The sequence below is a fragment of the Mycetomoellerius zeteki genome, unplaced genomic scaffold, assembly GCF_001594055.1.
Source record: "Mycetomoellerius zeteki isolate Tzet28-1 unplaced genomic scaffold, Tzet1.0 scaffold433, whole genome shotgun sequence".
Lineage (NCBI taxonomy): Eukaryota > Metazoa > Arthropoda > Insecta > Hymenoptera > Formicidae > Mycetomoellerius > Mycetomoellerius zeteki.
In genome coordinates this window covers 631,676-653,441 of record NW_017257428.1, presented here as the reverse complement: position 1 = coordinate 653,441, position 21,766 = coordinate 631,676, and the positions used below count along the sequence as shown (strand labels likewise).

The following is a 21,766-nucleotide window of genomic DNA, read 5'->3' as shown; positions in this document are numbered from 1 at the left end:
GCCTATACAATAGGTGTCTTTGTTTATCCTGTATATTAAACAAAGACACCTATCGTATAGGTCGCGGACTAAGCGCACGGTGTAAACGTAACCATAAATCGCACTATCCGATAATGATCGTATATTATTCCGCGCTTTCGAGACGCAAAAGCAATGGCCAAATTATTTTCAGATTAACGAATGACACGTTTGACTTCGAATATCCTTTGAGAGGTAATCGTCCGTTAAGTAAAGCGCGACGAAATTAATTAATCTAATTTTCTGATCCTCTTCTCATCCGATATACCTAAATTCTACAAACAAACCGCGCGAGAAACAAACGACAAACGCTGTAGCGTCTCGTGAACTGCGAAGACGTCGCCAGCCGCGCGAATGGCGGGACTGGCGAGAGTCAATCAGCCAATCAGCGTACACGACTAATCCGATTATTAAAACACTTGCTATCTCTTCGATATCCGCGATATCGTCGTAATCAATCGTAGTATTCATTGCGGTGCGTTTCGCGATATAACGTAGATCTGTTCTTTTTAGCTGAATATCTTGCATATATCGTTCATTTTTTCTCTTTTTTTCTTTAACGTGAAGAGAAAAAGAGAAAAGACGAACCATGCGAGAAGTTCAGGCTTCAGCTGAAATGACGCCCACGAACGGTGGCGATGCGCGGAAAGTGTATGGTAGTGCAGCTACACTTTCCGTGATGTGGATTCGTGAAACAATATGGCCGCTCGCTAAGGACGGCTGTCAAAAATCGGGGAACGAGTGTCCTGACGCGTGGATAATTTCGGGATACTTGGTCTCTTTTTTTTTTTTATGTTCGGAAAAGAATTGTCTCGCGTAAAATAAAACGGAAGAATGTTGACTGCAGCCGCGAATATGTCCAATAATGGTGGCTCTTACAGTGTCGAGAGGCCGCCCACTCCAGATGCGGATCTCTTTGATACGATGGAAATGCCTTCCTTCATGAGTGGATTATTTCATCCCGAATACAAGAAGTAATTAGCCTAGATGTGATTCATTGAGTGGTCTCATTTACCTAAAAAATCGTTCCTTTAACCGCAGAACGATATAATTTGAAGTCAGCCTGCAACATACTTGAATTGCAACATTCGTGAATACTGAGTTATACTTTCACCTGTATCTTGTTATGTCTATCTTATCAGTAGAAACACGTTTACGTTTAATATGACATACAGGCTGCATTTGAGGGATGTGCTATCAATATCTTTATATCACATCTTTAGTTGTTTTCTGTTTTCACACAAGTGATACTAAATCTAAAGTTGTGTGAATATTACCTAAATATTTTATATTCAGATAATAACGTCATTACTTGGTTACATTGCTGACAAAGTTATTGAGTAACACAGATTTATAACCTCACTTTTAATATGAGTTAACAAGATTTTGTAAAGCAAATGATCTTAAGCTTGTGCAGATTGTAAAAAACTTAGTTGAATTTCATTTATCAGAATGAAAAGGAATGTATTCAATTAAGTTATGATATTACAAGTGAGAATTATCCAAGTTCTGGTATAAATGAAAAGCAACTTTTATTATTTATTAAATGTAAAACAGGATTCAACAGAATAGCACTGATAGTATATTCACCAAACACAGCCACAGATGGATATTTTCATAGAAGTGTATTTGTTTCAGACACGATGATCTTAAGGAGATGCTGGACAGTAACAAAGATGGACTCAAGTTAGAAGCCATGAAACGTATAATTGGGGTAATTACATGATTTATAGCGAATTCGGTCACTTGCACTACACTAGATCTGTTCATACGAAAAGCTGATTTACATGACATTAGCAAAGTTAAATGTAAAAGTATATAAATATTAACTATCTACTAATGATATTGTCACGTTATTTAACAAAATATATGTGTATCATTTCATTGTCAAAGTTGATTATATTATATCACCGCATTGAGATATTTTATATAAAGCAGCTTTTAATATGCACTGATTCAGTGTAGTGCGAGTGATCGAATTCACCATTAGATTTAAGAGCTTACTCTTAAAAAATATATATGAAAATACTAGAGAAATTTACGTAACTATGTACAATATGATATTTTTGTAAATTTTTGTATGTGATATTTTTCAAGAATATAGCCTTTGGTAGTAATACTAACAATAACTTTCTTTCAGATGGTGGCCAAAGGAAAAGATGCATCAGAAATGTTTCCAGCTGTTGTAAAAAATGTAGTATCTAAGAATATCGAGGTAAAAAAGTTGGTATATGTTTATCTAGTTCGTTATGCAGAGGATCAACAAGATTTGGCACTTCTGTCCATATCGACATTTCAAAGGGCTCTGAAAGATCCCAATCAACTCATAAGAGCAAGTGCTTTGAGGGTATTATCCAGTATACGAGTTTCAATGATAGTACCTATTGTGATGTTGGCCATTAAAGACTCGGCTAGTGATATGTCGCCGTATGTGCGAAAAACTGCTGCTCACGCTATTCCTAAATTATACTCATTGGACCATGAACAAAAAGAAGAATTGATAGGCGTACTTGAAAAATTGCTGTCTGATAAAACTACCCTTGTGGTAGGCTCAGCAGTAATGGCTTTCGAAGAAGTGTGTCCGGAAAGGATAGATCTTATCCATAAGAATTATAGAAAATTGTGTAATTTATTAGTGGATGTGGATGAATGGGGTCAAGTGGTTATTGTTAACATGCTCACTAGATACGCCAGAACACAATTTGTTAATCCAAATACAGATGTAAGTATATATCTTCGAGACAGAAAAAAGAGAGAAGTTAAATACATAGTTTTAAAATAATTTTAAAAATATTTGCAGAATTTAAAAGAAGATGAAAATCGGCCATTTTACGACTCTGATTCTGATTCTTCCAATACAAAGAAACCAAAGTTCACGTTAGATCCCGATCATCGTTTGCTGTTAAGAAACACGAAACCTTTGTTACAAAGTCGAAACGCATCTGTGGTAATGGCGGTTGCTCAATTATACCATCATGCAGCTCCCAGAAGTGAAGTTATGACTGCTGCAAAGGCACTAATTAGATTACTGAGAGGCCACAGAGAAGTACAGAGTATTGTGCTTCATTGTATTGCTAGTATATCAATTACGAGAAAGGTAAACGCGGCACCGAGACAAGATACAAATTAATCTGTTATTCAACTGGCATAACTGATTCGTATTCATTCTATTCTGCATTCAACAGGGAATGTTTGAGCCTTTCTTGAAGTCGTTCTTTGTGCGAACTTCCGATCCTACTCATATAAAACTTCTAAAACTCGACATACTGACGAATTTGGTAACTGAAACCAGCATCAGCGTAATACTGAGAGAATTTCAGACATATATCTCCAGCAGTGACAAGGAATTTGTCGGTGCTAGCATTCAGGCAATCGGTAGATGTGCAAGTAACATCAAAGAAGTTACTGATATGTGTCTCAATGGATTGGTATCATTGTTAAGCAATAGAGATGGTAAACTTCTTTTACAGTATACATGCTACATTATATTTTATATTATACCTTGCCATATTAAACATTATGCTTTTTTATTTTTCCACAGAGGCTATTGTGGCAGAAAGTGTCGTGGTAATAAAAAAGCTCTTGCAAACGCAGCCAAATGAGCATAAAGACATTATCGCTCATATGGCTAAATTGATGGATTTCATCACGGTGCCTCAAGCCAGAGCGTCTATCTTGTGGCTCCTAGGCGAATACTCTGACAGAGTTCCTAAGATAGCACCGGATGTACTCCGAAAAATGGCGAAAAGTTTCGTGAACGAGCAGGATATAGTGAAGCTGCAAACTTTAAATTTGGCCGTGAAATTATGCTTGAACAATCCTTCGCAAACAAAGCCGTTTTGTCAGTATGTCTTCCAACTTGCCAAATATGATCAAAATTACGACATTCGAGACCGCGCGCGTTTTCTACGGCATTTCATCTTCGAGGAAGAAGGTGACGTGAAGAAGCTTCCACAATTCGCGAAGAGAGTTTTCCTTGCACCGAAACCGGCACCAACTTTAACATCTAGATTTAAAGACTCGGAGTATCAATTGGGCACTCTGTCTCACTACCTGGATATGCCATGCGTAGGATACCGGCCTTTACCACCTTTCCCGGAAGTTACGCAAGATCCATCTGTACGAGATGTCGCGCCGCCTACTGCACAAGAGCTTAAAGAAGAGCGCCATAATAGGAAAGAAAAGGAAAAGAAAAAGAATAAAGAAAAGGAGAAATTCTATAGTGATGAGGAAAGCACTCCCGCTGAAGGTACAGTCCAATAACATTTTGCGCATGTATCGTGTGCTTAAATTTATTATCTTTAATTTTCTGTTTTTAACTTCAGAATCAGACAACCAGTCATCTGATTCGTCGTCCAGCGAATCTTCAGACGAAGATAGCGATTCTTCGGAATATACAAGTGAATCGGATAAATTCGAAACGGACAGTGGAAAGAAAAATGAAACAAAATCTGACGATTCTGAAAGTGAATCGTCCAGCGATGAGGAGTCAGATTCTGAAGATGAAAAAGAGGAAAACGAAACTCAAGAAAACGTAGAAGAGAAACCGAAAGCTATTAAACAAGAAGTTAAAGAAAAGCCAAAGAGCAACTTCGATCTGCTATTAGATCTGGATGATGGTTGGTTTGATAAGAAATGAATTAAAAAAAATTAGTATTAAAATACATTTATTATATCTTTTCTTTTAGTTGTTCCAATGACTCCTGTGATGACGCCTAGTTTGGGTGGTTTTCTTACTCCAATTAATTCAACAATCATAGATAGTGTTCGAGAAGTATTGACGTCGTACGTTCCATTAAAAAAGACTATTTTATTAAATAGCATCATAGGGCACAGTTTAAAAATTGAATATAGATTTACAAGATCGCAACATTTAGTTAGCTCAAGTTTGGTTAGTATCGAATTGACGTTCTCTAATGAAAGCAACGATGTCATTAAGGAAATTCAAATAGGAAACAAAGTGAGTAATGTTTCAAGTGTTATATAACATATTACTGTTATATGTTACTATGAAATAATATATTTTGTGCCTATTTTTTTAGAATTTACAAAAGGGTATGTTTATTCATGATTTTACGCAAATATCGTCGCTTGACGCAAACGCTACGTTATCTTCGACGCTAGGCGTAAATTTTAATGATTCCACTCAACCGGCCAATTTCAACATTGACTTCATGATTAACGATGAGAAATATTCGTGTCCGGTCAGTATTAAACCACCGATCGGGGAAATAATAAGATCTGTGACTTTGCCTGAAAGCATGTTCAATGCGGAAAAGGCCAAATTGAAAGGTATGAACGAGCACATAGCGAAAATACCATATTCTAGAAACAAAAATGCTCTTCCTCAAAAAGTGTTTGAGACTGCAAATGTCGCAAGAATTTCTAACGAGGATGAAGTTATTCGGTAAGATATGCGTTTATTGTAAATCTAATTACATTTATTTTATAAACATCTCTTCAATATATTTTTTTCAATCTTAATTAAGTCTAAAAGATTAAACATTGCAAATTTTTACAGGTTTGCCGCTCATACTTTAGCGTCTAAATCATTGGTATTGGTGACAATAAAATTCATTGACGCCGAGCATGTGGAAGTTTGCGTGAATTGTGAAAAAATGGTTATAGGATCAATTTTGTTAAACGAATTTAAGAGTAATTTAAAATAAAATGAATATATTCTATTTATGGGATTAAATAATATACACAGATATGTTTCATACATTTATGAGGCAATTTGAATACTCCTTTTTCCGTTAAGTAAAGGTAATTTTTTTAAAAATAATATATTCCATTTATATATATAAAATTTCTACATACATATATATGTGTTTGTGTACATATATATATATAGTATATATGTATGCACGTACGTACGTACGTATATATATATATATTTCTTTAGATATACATATATATACATATGCATCTACAAGTATAATGTATAATTACAAGTGTATAAATATCCTGTTATGCTATGCGATAGCTTTTATAATAAATTCTAACTGCTTTTTGTCATAAAGCTGCTCTTTTTAAATTACACCATATCAATTGTTGAGACCCGTTGACATCACAGTCCGCGATCTCCCAGAAACGCAATCGGTACTCCTTGCGACTCATCAGAAATGTCTTCAATACTATATAAGAAAAGTTCATATTATAAATACAAATATTAATATGTTGGAACTGGATACTCACTTCTCAACATTCCGCTGGAAATCGGCTTCGAGAAACCGATGTCTTCGTTCGGGAAACGTGCGATTACGTCCGATAGGATTCCCGTACCGAAACCCCGGTTCCTATATTCCGAACGAATATACACTGAATCTACTACAGACATTATGTATCTCTCTTTCGTCGAGAATATTTCTGTACCTATACGAACAATTAAGAATGTTGCATCTGTATTTTCAGTCTGAATTTTTCTTACATCACATTATTACCTATAGGTTTAACGGTATAAAATCCGATCGCTTTGCCTCCTTGCCACCTTAGTAAAATGACATCGGATTCGTCTACCAAGGCATATAACGACTCGTATTTTTCCGGTCGTGGTGCGTCGAAATTTGGATAAACGATCTGGCTCAGTGTGTAAAAAAGCACTTTATCACGATCCGTTTGGACCTCCCGCCACTCATTGTCGAGTCGATCGCAATAAGTATCATCAACGTCGATTATCTCGTCGTTTAATGTTACAGCTACGAAGTGAGTGCCGTCGATGCAGTCTATGCGATGGACGTCGCCCTGAATGTTCAAGCTCCGTAGATCGAGTCGAATCGTTTTTATTCGTACATATTTTTCGCATCTACGATCGCATTAGTATAATAGTTGTAAAAATATTTTTTTCATATGAAAATGCGAGTAACAATTTGTATTTTACAGATGAAAATCGAGGCAAATGCTCGTGTTGAAAATTACTATTACGTAATCAACTAATTTTAATATTGACAGCGTAGCCAGACTATTCCGACTCTGAAACGAGCAACGTGAATACATAGAAAATAAGTTGATTCATCACCTTGAACATATCATCTTGAGTAGACGAAACGAAGACGAGTAACGTAATAAGAGAGAAATATTCGACTAGATTGTCCTACGAAAAAGTGAAACTTATTAACTGATAAGGATAGTAATTCAGTTGTCGCTCTTGGACTGCTTTATCGGTGAAGTACGCGCACGTGACAAGTGGAATTTACATTTGTAATGTACGTCACTCGGCAAGCACTTCTCGAATTCGACATAGAAATTTACGTACGTGATTTACGAATAAGTTATATTGATTTCGTAGCACAAGAAATAAGAATCGTGTTTTCTCTGTATCTAATGCGTAAGCTGAAATTGTAATGATCAAGTAACTTATTTTCGAAGGCAGAAACGCGGAAAGTGAAAATTTTTTTCGTTGAAGATAATAGAGAAATTTTATCACTTTTCTCATTTCCGTCCTAGAGAAAAAGTTACAAGATATCTGGTCTTTTTACTGAACTACTATCTTTTACCTAAGTCATCTTTTTCCTTTTTCTCTCCATGTTAGAAAATAAAAGAAAAAAGATGAACGATGCGATGAAGAAATTTTAAAAAAATCTATTTTTTTAGCTGAATTTTTTATCCAATTTATCTTTCCTCTTTTTTTTCCAACGTGAAAAGAAAAATAGGAAAGATGAACCGGACAAGAATTCATTTAAAAAGAATAGGCTTAAGGATAGACCTATGGTCGCTATTCAAACTACCAATTAAAAAAAAATTTAGTGAAAACAGGATTCCTCTTATTTAATTAAAAAAAATCATTTGTAGAATTGAAAATTACACTGAATTACACTGAGACCATTTATTTTCTATGAGATATACAATGTGCATTAAATTCTTGCAAGGTTGAAATTCCCTGCATTAATTGTGTATTATCTCCGTTTGTAATTTTTGCGTAATTTTATAGATTATGGGAATAATTAAGAAGTAATTATATAATTATTATTTTGTGATAAGGTAGTATTTCTAATTGCTCGGTGCACTTGTAGCTGATAAAAGTCGGCCGAGTGTACGATTACACGAGACCGGTTGAGCGCTCAGATTATACGTAATTTTATGCGTAAATATACGAGAAATGTAGCGGCATTCGGCCGTTATTATCGAAAGACAATCGTTTTCGTGTGTTCTTCATTACATAGCCAGGAACAATAGATTCTATTAGTGTAAATTACTAGCTTCTATATGTGATTTTTTATGATTATATTTATAATCGACGAGTGTTATATCCTGACTACCTGTCTTTATTCTTTGCGTGAACTTTAAAACTTTGTATTTTGCTTCAACAAGACAACGACAGAAGTTAATTTCTATGCTCCCACGAATTGTGTCCGAATCTTTACATTATATACATAATTCAATATTTATTAATTGTACATCTCTATATAGGTATAAAACTCCAACAATACGTAAGATTCCCGATTACAATTATAAAGAAGTTCGCTATATCGCTGAGCGAAGAAATAAGATCGAGATAGAAATCTGCTTTATTGAAGAATTTCCATCACCTGATTATAACAATTAATTGAAAACAATCCTAGATAAGTGTCAGATGGCAACCTCAGTGGTGTAACTAATCGCGAGCCGTGAGAGAGATGGGGATCGACAGATTGCACTTTCTTCTCGCTTTCCCTCTCCAGACATGGGCGTGCACATGCCCGGTTGGTTTGCAGATAACGCCGATGCATCTCTCGTTGACAGACGATAGCATGGAGTGTATCACACGTTTGCGTATATACGCCCGCGCGCTTAGGGCGTCGCGCAGTTGGAGTCAATGGAATCGTCCGTGCACACCAACACATTGAAAGCAAAGAGCTGATCCCAGGATTCCCGGGGCCCATCAATAGTAACGCGCCGACGTTGAGAGACCGCGCACAATACAGCCAGTGCGGTCGCGCGTTAGCTGGACGACGCGGAAGGGATACGCGCTCGCTTCGATGTCTTCGTCGCGGCTCAGTGAGTACGACGCCAATTATCAACGATTCAACAACGATACAAACCAGCCGCTCGATCAGGAGATTACTAATGGCTCGAATCGACGTAAGTCTCTCTACACATTCCCGTTGACCTAGATACATCTACAGTTCCTGTATCCTGTATTACGAAATAGCTACAACGTTGTGAATTGCGCGCTGTTGATAGGAAGGATGTTGCTTTTGAATGACCGTCTCTTCCGGACGAGACAAATCACCATTCTACTTGAAACTCTTTGTTGACGGCATGTAGTGTAGAAATTTCTCTTTAACAAATGTGCCAGATTACGCTTTATATTTGTGAAATTTTATTAATTTATGAAAGTTTATTAATTGCAGTACTTATTATTTGTCGAGAAATTTTTATGATTTTTTTTTAAAGGTATGTTACGATTATTGAGACAGTTTCATATTTTTCTTGCAGAATATGGTTCCATGCTATCCTCGCCTTCTTCGGGAAGTCATGTAAAGTCGTCATTTGGTAATGCTAACAACACTAATCAGTTGAATTATAAGTGCGAAACGAGTCAAACTGAAAGCATGACCGAGAATACAGTGTTCACCACGTGTGACGTGCATTGGAAAATGCATTGGGAAATGAACTGTCGTGAAGCTGCAATATATTTAGAGGTAACTATATATTGATTATGCAAGTCTATCTAAAATGATAATAATTATCAGAATGCAGAGATTACATGTATGCTTGCGTATCTGTTCCGCTTGCGGAAAATTGAGTGGCCAATTATTTTTTCAAGGATACCCTATTGTATTTTATAGTACATTACATTCTGCAACACTACTATGTAGTTATTATGTAATATACAGAAACCTATAGTTTATATTTCTTACATTGTAAGTATTTCATAATTAAACAATACTGCATCGGTATGTAAGATGTTAAGTATTACCAAACAAGGTTGGGTAAGTTAACTTTTTTTTTAAGTTAAGTTAAAGTTAACAGCCTTGAAAATTTAACTTAATTAAAATATATAAGTTAATCCATAATGAAATTAATTGAATTAAAAATTAAGTTAATAAAAAAAGTAATTGTTATAATAAAAAGTTAATAAAAAAAGTAAAAGTTAAAAGTTAATTGATCTGAACGGACAACCAAAAAAAAAGAAAGAAAAAGTTTGACCATTTTACATAATTTTTCGTATTTTTCCTTTCTCACAGCATATTTATTAAAGAATCTGGTTATTTTTGTTCACAAGTAACGATTATACAATATAAAATTACTTAGCACTATCCAACCCTGCTACCAAGTTATAATTAATTGATCAAGATTAAGATATGAGATTATTTTTATCACTTTCATCAAAATGATTATTCTTTCAGGAAGGTAGAAACAATGAGAAATTTGATTCTCATCCAAGGCATCCTGAAGATATGCCGGCGTATTTCTTAGTCCATAACAGTTGGTATAATGGATTGGATTTATTGATTTCGTTAATCCTGTTGTCTCTAGCGTTTGTAGAAGAGCCTGCTCTACCGTTATTTAAGGTACATCATACATAGATAAACTGCATACCACTTTTTCTTTATCTTTCATGTATATTCTTTGTCATAGGTACCAGTTTGGGTACATGGCTCGGTAGAATTACTTGCGTTAATTACTATCGGTGTGCAATTGACTTTAAAGCTGAGATGGACTGGCTGGGCACCTATGTTAAAACACAAACGTACAATGTTAAAAGTAAGATACTTTTATACTGGAAATATTTCTACATAAATTACAAATGTTTAAAAAAACAGAGTACTGCATCATAGTTTAGTAACGAGTTTACGAAGACGTGTTGATAGAAAAACAGATTATTCGTATAATCAGATTATCCGAATAGTTGCTCGTTCGTACACTTGTAACTGATCATTATTATGCAACGGTATATAAGAGTATCAGACAGTCGTGTATTTATTAAGCGATCAACGTCTGCATTGTGCGAATGAGTAATGGGTACTGTAACGAATATGTATGCCTTATTAGCTTACATAATGAGTTTTGGAATTAGTGCAATGTCAGACGCGTCGCAATATTCTTCATGAAATTTAAATGAATAGAGAATGACGTACGATTTGATGAAAATGATTATGAAAAATGTATAGGCTGTGTGATTATTGAGCTAGATTATTGACTTCTTTCGAATACTCTTATTCATAATAATTTCTATTTCAGTGCATCACATTAGCAATCATGTTTCTCGAAGCTATGACAGTTCTAGTACGGCAATCCTCGCATGTTCGTGTAACGCGCGCCCTTAGACCGATCTTTTTAATAGACACGAAATATTGCGGCGGCGTAAGGAGATTCATAAGGCAAATACTTTTCACGCTACCACCAATCCTAGATATGCTGGGTCTTCTTTTTTTCTTGATTATTGTATATACCGTATTGGGCTATTACATGTTCAGTGAAATAAACGAACATTTCGTCACAATGCAAGATAGCTTTGTCAGCCTGTTTGTTCTTCTTACCACTGCCAAGTGAGTATATATTGTACAATCTTTGACAATCTAATTAATTTAATAATATAATTTATCGACAACGCATTTTCTAGCTTTCCGGATGTAATGATGCCGTCATATTACCAAAATAAGTGGTATGCGATATACTTTATATCTTATTTATGTACCACGTTGTATGTAATGATGAATTTAATGCTGGCGGTGGTAAACGAGACATTCACGTCTTGCGAGCGCGATAAATTCAAGAAATTGTTCCTGCATAAAAGGAAAGCGTGTCAACACGCTTTCGAACTTTTGGTTTCCAAGCAAAACCCTGATAAGATACGATTTCGTCAATTTGAAGGATTGATGCGGTACTATGCTCCGAATAAATGTATGTGTACAAGATTTTTTAATATATAAACGTTAGTACTATTTCTTTGTCAAACGCGCATACAACATATACTCAAATTTCATGCCGTACAAAACTCTGAAAGTAACAGAAATAATTTTATATCTACAATAATATTATATGATTTTTGTAGCCATATGTGATACTGTTTTAATGTTTTGTCATATGAATAAATCGGGAAGTGGCGCTTTAAATTGCGAGGAATTCTTATCGATTTATGACGCCAATACACTTCAGTGGTCCTTGCAATATTCTGATATACCGTGGTATCGCACTCTGTGGTGGCCTTTGCAAACGCTGTGCAAAGGAGCCAATGCTATGATCAAATGGTCTTATTTTGAAACTTTGGTGTGTAAGTATAATACGTGTAAATAATTTTATATATAAGAATGCTTTGTATTTCATCATTTGTAATTTTACAGATATGATCATTATCGGTAATTGCATCGCTATGATAATAAGAATCTTTGAACCGAGTAACTGTCTTGAGAAATCGGTGCACGCATTCGCTGCATGTTGGGATACTCTATTGTTCGCTGAACGTGAGTAAAAAAAATCTCTTAAAATAAATATCTTAAAATGTGGAAAAATCCATAACTAAAATATGTAAATAAAATTATAGTTTTCATTGCTGAAGCATTCGTAAAAGTATTAGCTCTTGGTGTTCAATCTTATCTGAGCTCTGGATGGAATCTCTTTGATTTCGGGACAACAGTAATGACCAGCGTCGCTATGTGTGCTCTTGTGTTATTCCCGTCGGCTACATTTCTGGTTGTGTTCCGACCTCTCAGAACACTGAGATTATTTAAGATTAAAAAACGCTATCGAGATGTTTTCGGCACTCTCGTAATTCTATTTCCCCAGATGTGTTCGACTGCAATTGTCATGTTGGTCTTGTATTACTTTTTCGCCATCATTGGAATGGAACTGTTTGCCGGATACGACATGCGCAATTGCTGCCAGTTAGTATCAAATCAGTGTTACGATAATTATATATTTTTTCTCTTAACTTTTAGTATATAAATCTAATTTTTTAAAATATGTTCAATAGGAATACACCTGTTAAAGAATTCTATCGGTATTTTGTCAACGACAGCTCAGCGTTGGGATATTACTATCTTAATACTTTCGACAATCTCGTGGCGAGTAGTATTACACTTTTCGAATTAACAGTTGTTAATAATTGGTATATACAAATGGATGCATACGCATTTACTGCGGGCATGTACACAAGGATATACTTCATGATATTTTATCTGGTGACTATGATCGTACTGACTATTGTGGTATCCAGTTTCTTGGAAGCTTTTCGATTTAGGATACAGTATAAAAAATCAACTTCCAAACATGACGGTAATAAATATATACTTGAACAATAGAGATCTTTTTCGTCAATTTTATAATTTGTTTTTTTCAATTTTTAGAAGAAAAAATGCTCCATGAAAAAGTGGAATTAAAATGGAATGAATTGCAATGCATAATCGAAGATTTTCAAATTTTGGAAGATCTACGCAACTCTTTAGTTGTTGGAGGAAGCACTTTTTTCATCGGTTCACGGCCACGAACGCGAGAGATTTTACAGAGAAAAATGTATACGTATGAAATAAATGAATGGCTAGCTGAAGCAAAGTCCGAAGAAAAGCAACTTACACCTAATGTAACACTTAACGTGGAAGATGGAAGCGGCGATGGTATCTCTGATACCGATCATCTTATACTAAACGGCAATTTGCGTCACCAGCAAAACGATAGTATACCTACTCAGTAAACTAGACTTTTGACTTAGACCCGCGTATTTTGTTTGAAGATTAATTTATATAAATCTCGCTTACATTTGTGTAAGTGCAATTACCAATTGGTCTGTTTTCTGTTCCTGCACTAGACTGCTGTAGAACTGTCTTTCGACAAATATCAAACGTATATCTATCTCACTTTAAGTTCCAAAAGTGTACACTTTTCAGCCACAGAAAACAGACCTGATAACGTAGCTTGTTTAAGCATTAACGAATATATCTTGATAGTAAGAAAAGCTAATGTTTCACATATTGAAGATTTTATTTTATAAACGGAGAGAATTTTTTTTAATTTACCCTGAAAATATGGTAATTGTGGTACAATAAAATATTTAAAAAATGTGCCATGCACTACAGTAAAATTAATCAAACTTATTGTATATTTTATTATAGTTTTATTAATGAATGAGAGAAATTTACATAAAATTCTTCGAAATACAATATTTCAGGATTACCATATTTTTAAGGTAAATTCTAAGAAAAAATTCTCTCTGTGTAGTGATCGATATAGAATTCTAAAAGATACAATTAATTATAAAATTTTAACGCATACGAATGACTTCCTTTGTAGATTTTGATATTACAAACTAGTCATAAATATTACGAAGATTCATTTTTAGAAAATAATTATTGAACTCATGTTGATGCAGTTTCATAGTGATAATAATTTATGTATGCGACAAATATAAATATACTTTGATCCTAATTATTATAAAGTATAGTATAAAAAATAATCTTGTATATTGGATCATATCATTTTGATATTATTTTTATACAGATGATAAGCAGCGTTGTCTTCGTCATTCTAAAAGCTTAATTTGATTAAAATAAATCACTAATGAACTCGAAGATAGTGGGATCCGGAGCAAAATGATCTTTGCTATATTTATTAATTGTTTTCTTATAAATGAACAATTTCAGTTTACAAAATTTAATATTTTAATTAAAAGAGTAAAACAAATACATATATTCTTTCATCTCGAGTCAGTTCTGTATGATGCTAATACGATGTATAGGCATATCTAATATTGTTATGTATTATTAGCGTGAAAGAATATTTTGTTATTTTTCTATTTTTAATATGATAATTCATGTGTTTATTTGACAAATATGTGCTTTATTATTTATGTATATACAGAATATTATAGTATTATATAAAATTATTTCTTCCACAAAGAATGTCATTGTATAATAATTATTTTGATTATTCATATTTAATTACTAATATATATAAACCATTTATTCCAAATTAATGTTCTATTTTTACTCCGCTACCACCTAGACTGGTCATCGTGACATCGAAACCCTTTTCCTCTAATTGTTGTGAAAAAAGATTGATAGATTCGCTTTCAGTGTTTGACGGCAGCAAAATGTATGCATATCCACCTCCACCAGCACCTGTAAGCTTCCCTGCATATGAATGCGTCCATGCCATTGCACAAATCGTCTCTAATGTTGGATGTGACACATCTAATGCGATTAGTAATCCTTGATTTGTATGGATAAGAACCTGCAAAGTATACATTAAAAGATAGCTACAATTTCCAACAGATTACATACGTGAGTTTTAAAAATGTTATAAAAACATATAACAAAATAACATATTGAAGTTCACAAACACGCATGACATTTACCGATAACTTTTCAAACCAATCATTTTCCATAGATTCTGTAGCTTTATCGGCGTTATTGCTCATTTCTGTAAGTATTTCCCAAGCATTTTGCGATAGAGCATCGATACTATCCAACACAGGAGTGATGATCTCAGGGTATAAGTTTTTCAAATGCGCTGCTCGTTTGACTTGATCTTTTGTGCTCCGAGTAATATTCGAATTGACGAGTAAAATTTTCAGATTCGACATATGTGGTAACATATCCACCAACTCTTTCTGTTGAAATTTTATTACCGAACCGTATGTGCATACGCTATTGTCGATTCCGGATGGAGACTCGTGCATAATTTTCTCACAGTTTAAAGCGTATTTCGAAATCTTATCGAGCTCCTCCATATTAAACGTAAAGTGATTGCCCTTTTGTAGAAGCGACCAATGTAGAAAACATGCTGCAAGACATACTGCGAATGATGCCGAACTGCCCAGACCAGTACCAACTTTTAATTCCGTGGCTAAATGCACGTGGAAGGAAGTTTCTTTTATATTGATACGTTCTTCATAAGCAATATAAACGAGCAAATAAAAGAACGCTCGTAAACTTAATTTCTGTTTCTCAGTAATAATTTCATCATTGCTCTTGTCTGTCAGATTCTCTATTGAATCGAGAAAATCACTCACACAACTATGCAATTGATTATTTTCTTTGACCAATGGATAATTGAAATTATCGTTAAAGAAGTAGTTTTGAAATACGTAAAAAGGAAGATTAAAAAATAATTTGATATCAGGGAATTCTATCTTAATGATGTTCTTTAAATCTTGTGATTTACGCAGTTCAGTGAATTTAATAATAGTACGTAAGTTTAAGCTAGTCGCCACAGCAGTTTTTCCATACACCACTGCGTGTTCTCCGAATAAAATTATCTTGCCTGGTGCAGATACCTCAAACTTGATCATCTTTCTTATGACTAAAAATTCTTTTATCCGAGAAAATGATATAACACTGAATGGTAGAATGTATTAGATCTGTTATAACAGATTTCTGTTAGAAATATTTATTTATTTAACGGGCGATCTAGGAAAGATCATTCATATAAAAACTCTTTTGAATCTTTTATGTTGTGTAAATTAAAAGTAAGTAATACTGGCTTTTTATCAATTCGTTATTAACTTGCTATCCATAAAAGAGATTTAACAAGATTCGACAGTCAGCTTTTCGTTTTTTCCCATTGTTCTGGTGTTAATGTTGTTAGCGAAATGGCATGAATTGTTTTCAGTTCTTCTTCTAAAACTCCATACACAAGCCTGGGTTACAAATTTTTAATTATTGAAACTTTATATCATGAATTTTATTAATAAATTTAAATGAGAGAAAACTGATGTATAATCTCAGAATGATATGTTACCTGTGACGTACCAGCAACGGCTTCCCTTGGAACAAGTCAGAAACGACAAATACTGAAAATTTCGCGCCGCAACCGTCGGATTGATCCACTACTTCCTGTAACACATAACGTACTGCAAACAATATCTTTTTAAAGCCACCGATGGACATTTAACGAATGCAAATAATTTTTTTCCTAGCATCAATGTTCGATAGAGGCTAAATGTCAAGCACAGTCAGAACACACATCTATATATACATCTGAATGCAAACATACTTCATAGCGGTACAACATTAGATTTAAATTTATTAATAAATGGTGTTTAAATTAGATGATATATAATTCGGATGTTTCATTTACTTATTAAGTTAAGACTAGGATATAGAATAGAGAATGTTGAGATTTGTTATAAAAACACCAAACACATACATATGTCGCACTGATGTTAATGCAAATTAATGTAAAGATGAAATCTTAGGGTAAAGTTCAAGGCTATGTAGATACATATCTTGGCATGTAATCTGTGTACTAAAAACTTGTTTTCTAATAATAATATACTATAAAATATATTACCAATGATGCAGTATTTTAAAAAAATGTCAGGATAATATATTATTTTACATAATTCTTAATTCAGTTGGTGTTTTTTGATAGATTTATCTAATGATATTTTAAAAATTTCATTACAAATATAAATATAAATATATATATATATATATTGTGCACAAAATTTTTCGTTTTATAAACGAAAAATATAATCAAGCATCATCTTATATGTTTAACCCAAGTAATAGTAGTTTCAATTCTTTGAAGATATTCTTATTGAAGATCTTCTAGCTCCAACCCATCTTGTATATACATAATACTATGTGACGTTTCGTTTCTATTTTAATATTCGTCTGTTTTAAACTTGTGCGATATATCTTAACGCACGGACATAATACAGACACTGCCGATTTTTATGTCTTATTTCTTGTGAGTACTTTTTTTTTTATACAAATTGCAATTCTGTGAATAATTATGTATCTAAGCTTCTTAACACACTCTATCTATTAAGGAGAATCACTCCACTTTTTAATGTTTTACTTTCTTCCATAATAATCAGTTTTCTTGTATCATCAGATTTTACATTATTTCGTCTCTGGCAATTTATGAGTGACACAATCCTTTTGGATATGTGAGCATTTCATTATATTTATATTGCTTAAAGAGGACTATATTATATATCATATTATATATCTATATTGCTGAAGAGGATTCCAAAGTGAGTTAAAACATTTAAAATAAAGAAGACATCGTTTATCGACAGGATATTCATAATTTTTATTATTTTTTAAGATTTTGCACCTGTGTTTGACTCTCATTAGTCTTAATTTATGTTAGTTATGTTTATGTATATTTAATGTTAACAGAAGTATATCTGTAATTGTGATTGTATAGAATAAGCAATTAAAGTTAAATATTTAGCATTGAATATTATTTGCACACTCATTGTCAGAGGATTATAAGTACGCAGACACATGTACGCATATCAATCATCCAGTTCTCATAACTTAGCATATTGATTTATTATTTGTAGTTTGTAGGTATTGAAAAAACTAACAATCATAAATTAAAATGAGATTCAAATTTTTAATTTGCTTTTACACATGTTGATAACTGCTGATAAAAAAAATTCAAGATTTTGAAACCTTATTCTACGTGCTGGTACATACAACTCTAGACAGAAGAAGTCCGTTCTTTTTAATTGAATTTCTGTTTATTTTTCTCGAATGTGAAAAGTAAAAAAAGAAAAATGAAATGTGCAAAAAATTCAGTTAAAAAGAATTGATTTATATGCGTAACAAGTGTTCATGTAAATTAATAATTTGTATATTATTATGCCGTTAACTTAATCATAATTAATATATCAACTTTATAATGAATTAAATTACTCATACAGAATTAACAATTCTTTTTTATATTTGTGACGATTTTATATAACGATACGAAATAAGCGTGAGAAGACTGTAGCGAGAGAATCAATCGACGTCACGGAAAAAGGATAGCAATGACGATCGATTCGATTTTAAATGTTTAGTTATTTATTTATTATTTACAATTGTAACAATTTGTACATTCTCTGTTTTCAGTAACTGCATCATTTAATGTGATTTGATTTTACTTGCAGCGTTCTCTTTCCTGAATACAAATAGTTGGATGTAATTAAAATATATAAAGAAAATTAAAAAATGCCCGCATGAATATATCGATACTAAAAGTGGAAATAGATCCGGATACCTTTCAGGAGGTTTTACAAATTGGCTGATAATAGAAAGAAGTAACACACCTGAAATAGATCCATAAAACGCGAGCAAAAGCCAAGACTTTTTACTATAATTTAACAAACCTGAGAGAAGTTTACTTTTCTTATATTGTTTTATTCTACCTTTCAATTTTGATTTATCTTTATTTAACAAGCTATTTGTTCCATCATTATAAAATAGATCGGGCCATATCCAAAAAACGGAATAAAAATAAAAAATTATTGTGCCAATATAAGCAAGATACAGATTATCCTTTATAAATAATGGTAGCATACTAAAATGCGAGATGATCAAGAACCAGAAGCAAGGGAGAGGATCATTGTGAAAGTGCAGTAAAACCGGAGCAGCAATCAAGAGAATGGACTTTTCATGAACTTGAAATGAGAAAAGGAAGAATGCCAGAGCAGAGTTTATTAGAGACAGTATAAATGCATTCTTTGTAGGTGACAAACATAAACTGACGCAACTTGGTAGAACTGCGCACGTTGTCATTATTAAACAGATCTTGGCTAATTGCTCGTTCGTGAAAATCTGTCGCAATTTGTAGACAACATTGATCGCACACCAAATATTAGCAACTTTGTCTTCAAACACACCTCTGGAAAAAGGAAATAATCTAAGCACCGTGCTGAAAAATAAATCTCTACTCTTTAGAAACGGCATCCAGATAACATAGAACGTCAGCAGCACTGCGAAGGATATGTATATCAACGTGCGAATACAGTGAAACCAGGATCTCGTCTTGCTAGGTGTGTGACGTCCGAGTATATAGAAGAAAAATGGTAAAGCATGATACAGTTCCATTTGCTTGTAGTTCAGCGCTAGGACAAATAGAATTGAGCCAATAACGAATGAATCTTGCAGCACAACAGCTACAGCGGCGACAAAGAAACCCAGTGACACGCAATTGTATTGAAAATGACCATGATCTATTAGTATCAATCCTGGATAGATCAATGCTGTCAAAACAGCAATGTCTCTCCTTGTAAACTTGAATATATTAGATTCGCCAAACTGCCAACTGTCCCAGAAACGTGAATTGATTATAAAATATATGATAGCCGGCAAATAAATAAAAATATCTGCAATTAAGACGGTCAGTCTCATGAAGTACTTGTGCGCAGCGTTCTCGAATCCTCTGGATTCTCGCAGCTTCACGAAGGAAGGATCTATCCTGTTCGCAACGTGGCCTAACAGGAGACTGTGGTATGCCGTTAAAGGTGGATAATCTAAACCCCAGTATTGCAGATCATTGTCTGTGGTATTAATATACCACTTGTCAAGAGGCAGATTCAACGTGATCTCCTGCCAGTGTCGTTGGGCCTCGTAATCTCCGTACATAGGGGGTTTGCCTTCTCCGCTGTGAGAATGGTAAATGATGCAGCATCTCAAGAGAACGGCAAAGGAGGTGATGAAAGCGAGCTGCAGCTTTCCCTGCATTCTCCGTCATACGAGTATCCTCGAGTTTGTCGCTCCAAATAGCTATCTTCGAATCGAAACTAATCGGCAAGAATTTCGAGAGGAAGTTCCTAGCAAAATGCCACGTCATGTGCTTTTATTTTGTAAGTAATAAAAAAAAGAAAGAAACGACAGAAAAGACAGAAAAGTCAATCTACATACCACGTGTGCAGCTTTCAATCCCTCGGTCACTTTGTCTTTAATGTATTCCTCGCTATATGGCATATTCAGCCGCAGTGTTTCTCTGATATCAAACACCTGCTGTTAAATAATATCCGGATACTATCGAATGCAGGTACCTGTCGGCAAGTGTATTATCAGTCCGCGTTCATCCACAAGATCCATACAGATCCACGTCTACAAAAATCAGTAATATTGGTTTCGGTATCGATATGGAGCGATTTATTTTGGTATCGATTGTCGATATCTTGAGCTTCATATGCGCCATCTGTGTATGCTTTTTTCAACCTCTATTTGATAAAGAGAATTTTGCTGATAACCTCTGCAGATTTTTCGGTTCGTGTCCTAGCTATTCCATCGCAAAAATTATTACTAATGATTGAAATATTCACGATTTAACATTATATAAATATACTTTATAAATATCTATATTTACAATGCAGTATAATACTTTAATTGAAATTACATTTTTTTTACAATTGCACTATCATATAAATAAGCATCAAGCACAGATATAACAATTATAAAAGTATAGTTTCAAATAAAAATTAAATATTACCGACTCGTAAATACATACACGTATTTAAAATATATCGTAAATATATACACGATATTTTTCTTATTTTATATTATTATATGAAACAACTTTTTCAATTATTTCTTTGAAACGTTTCTCTTGACGGAAACAACTCCGTAGAATTCTAGATATTAACAATATCATCAACAGTGTTAATATTTATAATATTGATATTTGTTAATATTTAAAATTTAAAGCTCTACTAATTCCGGGCACCGACGAGATACTATTAAAGACCGTCAACCCTTGGCAAATTTTCGGCGGTATAAAAAAGGCTCCAAGGGCCCGGAGGTAATCGAAGAACGTTGACATTATCGACAATTGATATAAATTTGCTATTATTAACATAAATATTTGACTAATACATTATTAAATTCATGATATTTTATTACATAAATGCTCTATAAATAAATATGCATATTTGTAAAGCTATAATATCCTATATATTGCCGAAAAATTACAATTTTCTTCTCTGCAGTTATTATCTCTGTTGATAATCGAACTTTGACGATAACACTGAAATCACAATTTTAAAGAAAAATCGAGTATTATTGAGTTTTAAATGCACGTACACCGATAAACACGTCTA

At 33.6% G+C, this 21,766-nt stretch overlaps 5 protein-coding genes across 8 annotated transcripts in view; 2 read left to right on the top strand and 3 right to left on the bottom strand.

The window, feature by feature from the left end:
* Tpcn1 (two pore segment channel 1) overlaps positions 1 to 13,933 on the top strand; it is a 23,360-nt gene extending 9,427 nt beyond the window's left edge. Inside the window, exons 1-12 of one of the 3 annotated variants that reach the window (XM_018454464.1) lie at positions 7,213 to 7,269; positions 8,428 to 9,078; positions 9,436 to 9,641; positions 10,350 to 10,514; positions 10,582 to 10,707; positions 11,185 to 11,492; positions 11,567 to 11,847; positions 11,999 to 12,217; positions 12,288 to 12,407; positions 12,488 to 12,827; positions 12,917 to 13,218; positions 13,290 to 13,633. In XM_018454464.1, coding sequence (XP_018309966.1) covers positions 8,976 to 9,078; positions 9,436 to 9,641; positions 10,350 to 10,514; positions 10,582 to 10,707; positions 11,185 to 11,492; positions 11,567 to 11,847; positions 11,999 to 12,217; positions 12,288 to 12,407; positions 12,488 to 12,827; positions 12,917 to 13,218; positions 13,290 to 13,633 — 2,514 coding nt within the window. In that variant the 5' untranslated portion in view covers positions 7,213 to 7,269; positions 8,428 to 8,975. Of the gene's footprint in view, positions 1 to 7,212; positions 7,270 to 8,427; positions 9,079 to 9,435; positions 9,642 to 10,349; positions 10,515 to 10,581; positions 10,708 to 11,184; positions 11,493 to 11,566; positions 11,848 to 11,998; positions 12,218 to 12,287; positions 12,408 to 12,487; positions 12,828 to 12,916; positions 13,219 to 13,289 lie in introns of those variants that run through there. The other 2 variants (XM_018454465.1, XM_018454466.1) reach the window with 2 other exon arrangements.
* Positions 545 to 5,746, top strand: rb (adaptor related protein complex 3 subunit ruby). The gene is made up of 10 exons (XM_018454463.1): positions 545 to 992; positions 1,657 to 1,732; positions 2,159 to 2,740; positions 2,819 to 3,115; positions 3,204 to 3,471; positions 3,560 to 4,267; positions 4,344 to 4,637; positions 4,707 to 4,978; positions 5,061 to 5,425; positions 5,540 to 5,746. Exons 1-10 carry the CDS (start codon positions 853 to 855, stop codon positions 5,685 to 5,687), a joined length of 3,150 nt encoding a protein of 1,049 aa, XP_018309965.1. The 5' UTR covers positions 545 to 852; the 3' UTR covers positions 5,688 to 5,746.
* LOC108726718 (soluble lamin-associated protein of 75 kDa) lies at positions 5,989 to 7,096 on the bottom strand. Its single transcript, XM_018454467.1, has 4 exons — positions 7,037 to 7,096; positions 6,462 to 6,823; positions 6,217 to 6,393; positions 5,989 to 6,155 (listed from the first exon to the last, which is right to left on the bottom strand). Exons 1-4 carry the CDS (start codon positions 7,048 to 7,050, stop codon positions 6,034 to 6,036), a joined length of 675 nt encoding a protein of 224 aa, XP_018309969.1. The 5' UTR covers positions 7,051 to 7,096; the 3' UTR covers positions 5,989 to 6,033.
* A 920-nt stretch (positions 13,934 to 14,853) lies between the features above and the next one.
* gny (ALG6 alpha-1,3-glucosyltransferase garnysstan) lies at positions 14,854 to 16,238 on the bottom strand. Its single transcript, XM_018454534.1, has 2 exons — positions 15,293 to 16,238; positions 14,854 to 15,168 (listed from the first exon to the last, which is right to left on the bottom strand). Exons 1-2 carry the CDS (start codon positions 16,226 to 16,228, stop codon positions 14,908 to 14,910), a joined length of 1,197 nt encoding a protein of 398 aa, XP_018310036.1. The 5' UTR covers positions 16,229 to 16,238; the 3' UTR covers positions 14,854 to 14,907.
* Positions 16,239 to 16,470: 232 nt separating this feature from the next.
* On the bottom strand, positions 16,471 to 20,804 carry LOC108726764 (bolA-like protein 2). 2 transcript variants are annotated; one of them, XM_018454532.1, is made up of 3 exons: positions 20,583 to 20,804; positions 16,678 to 16,772; positions 16,471 to 16,576 (listed from the first exon to the last, which is right to left on the bottom strand). In XM_018454532.1, exons 1-3 carry the CDS (start codon positions 20,643 to 20,645, stop codon positions 16,480 to 16,482), a joined length of 255 nt encoding a protein of 84 aa, XP_018310034.1. In that variant the 5' UTR covers positions 20,646 to 20,804; the 3' UTR covers positions 16,471 to 16,479. The 2 variants fall into 2 exon arrangements, with proteins under 2 accessions (XP_018310034.1, XP_018310035.1); XM_018454533.1 differs by lacking the exon at positions 20,583 to 20,804 and adding an exon at positions 20,058 to 20,530.
* Between the last annotated feature and the right edge of the window lie 962 nt (positions 20,805 to 21,766).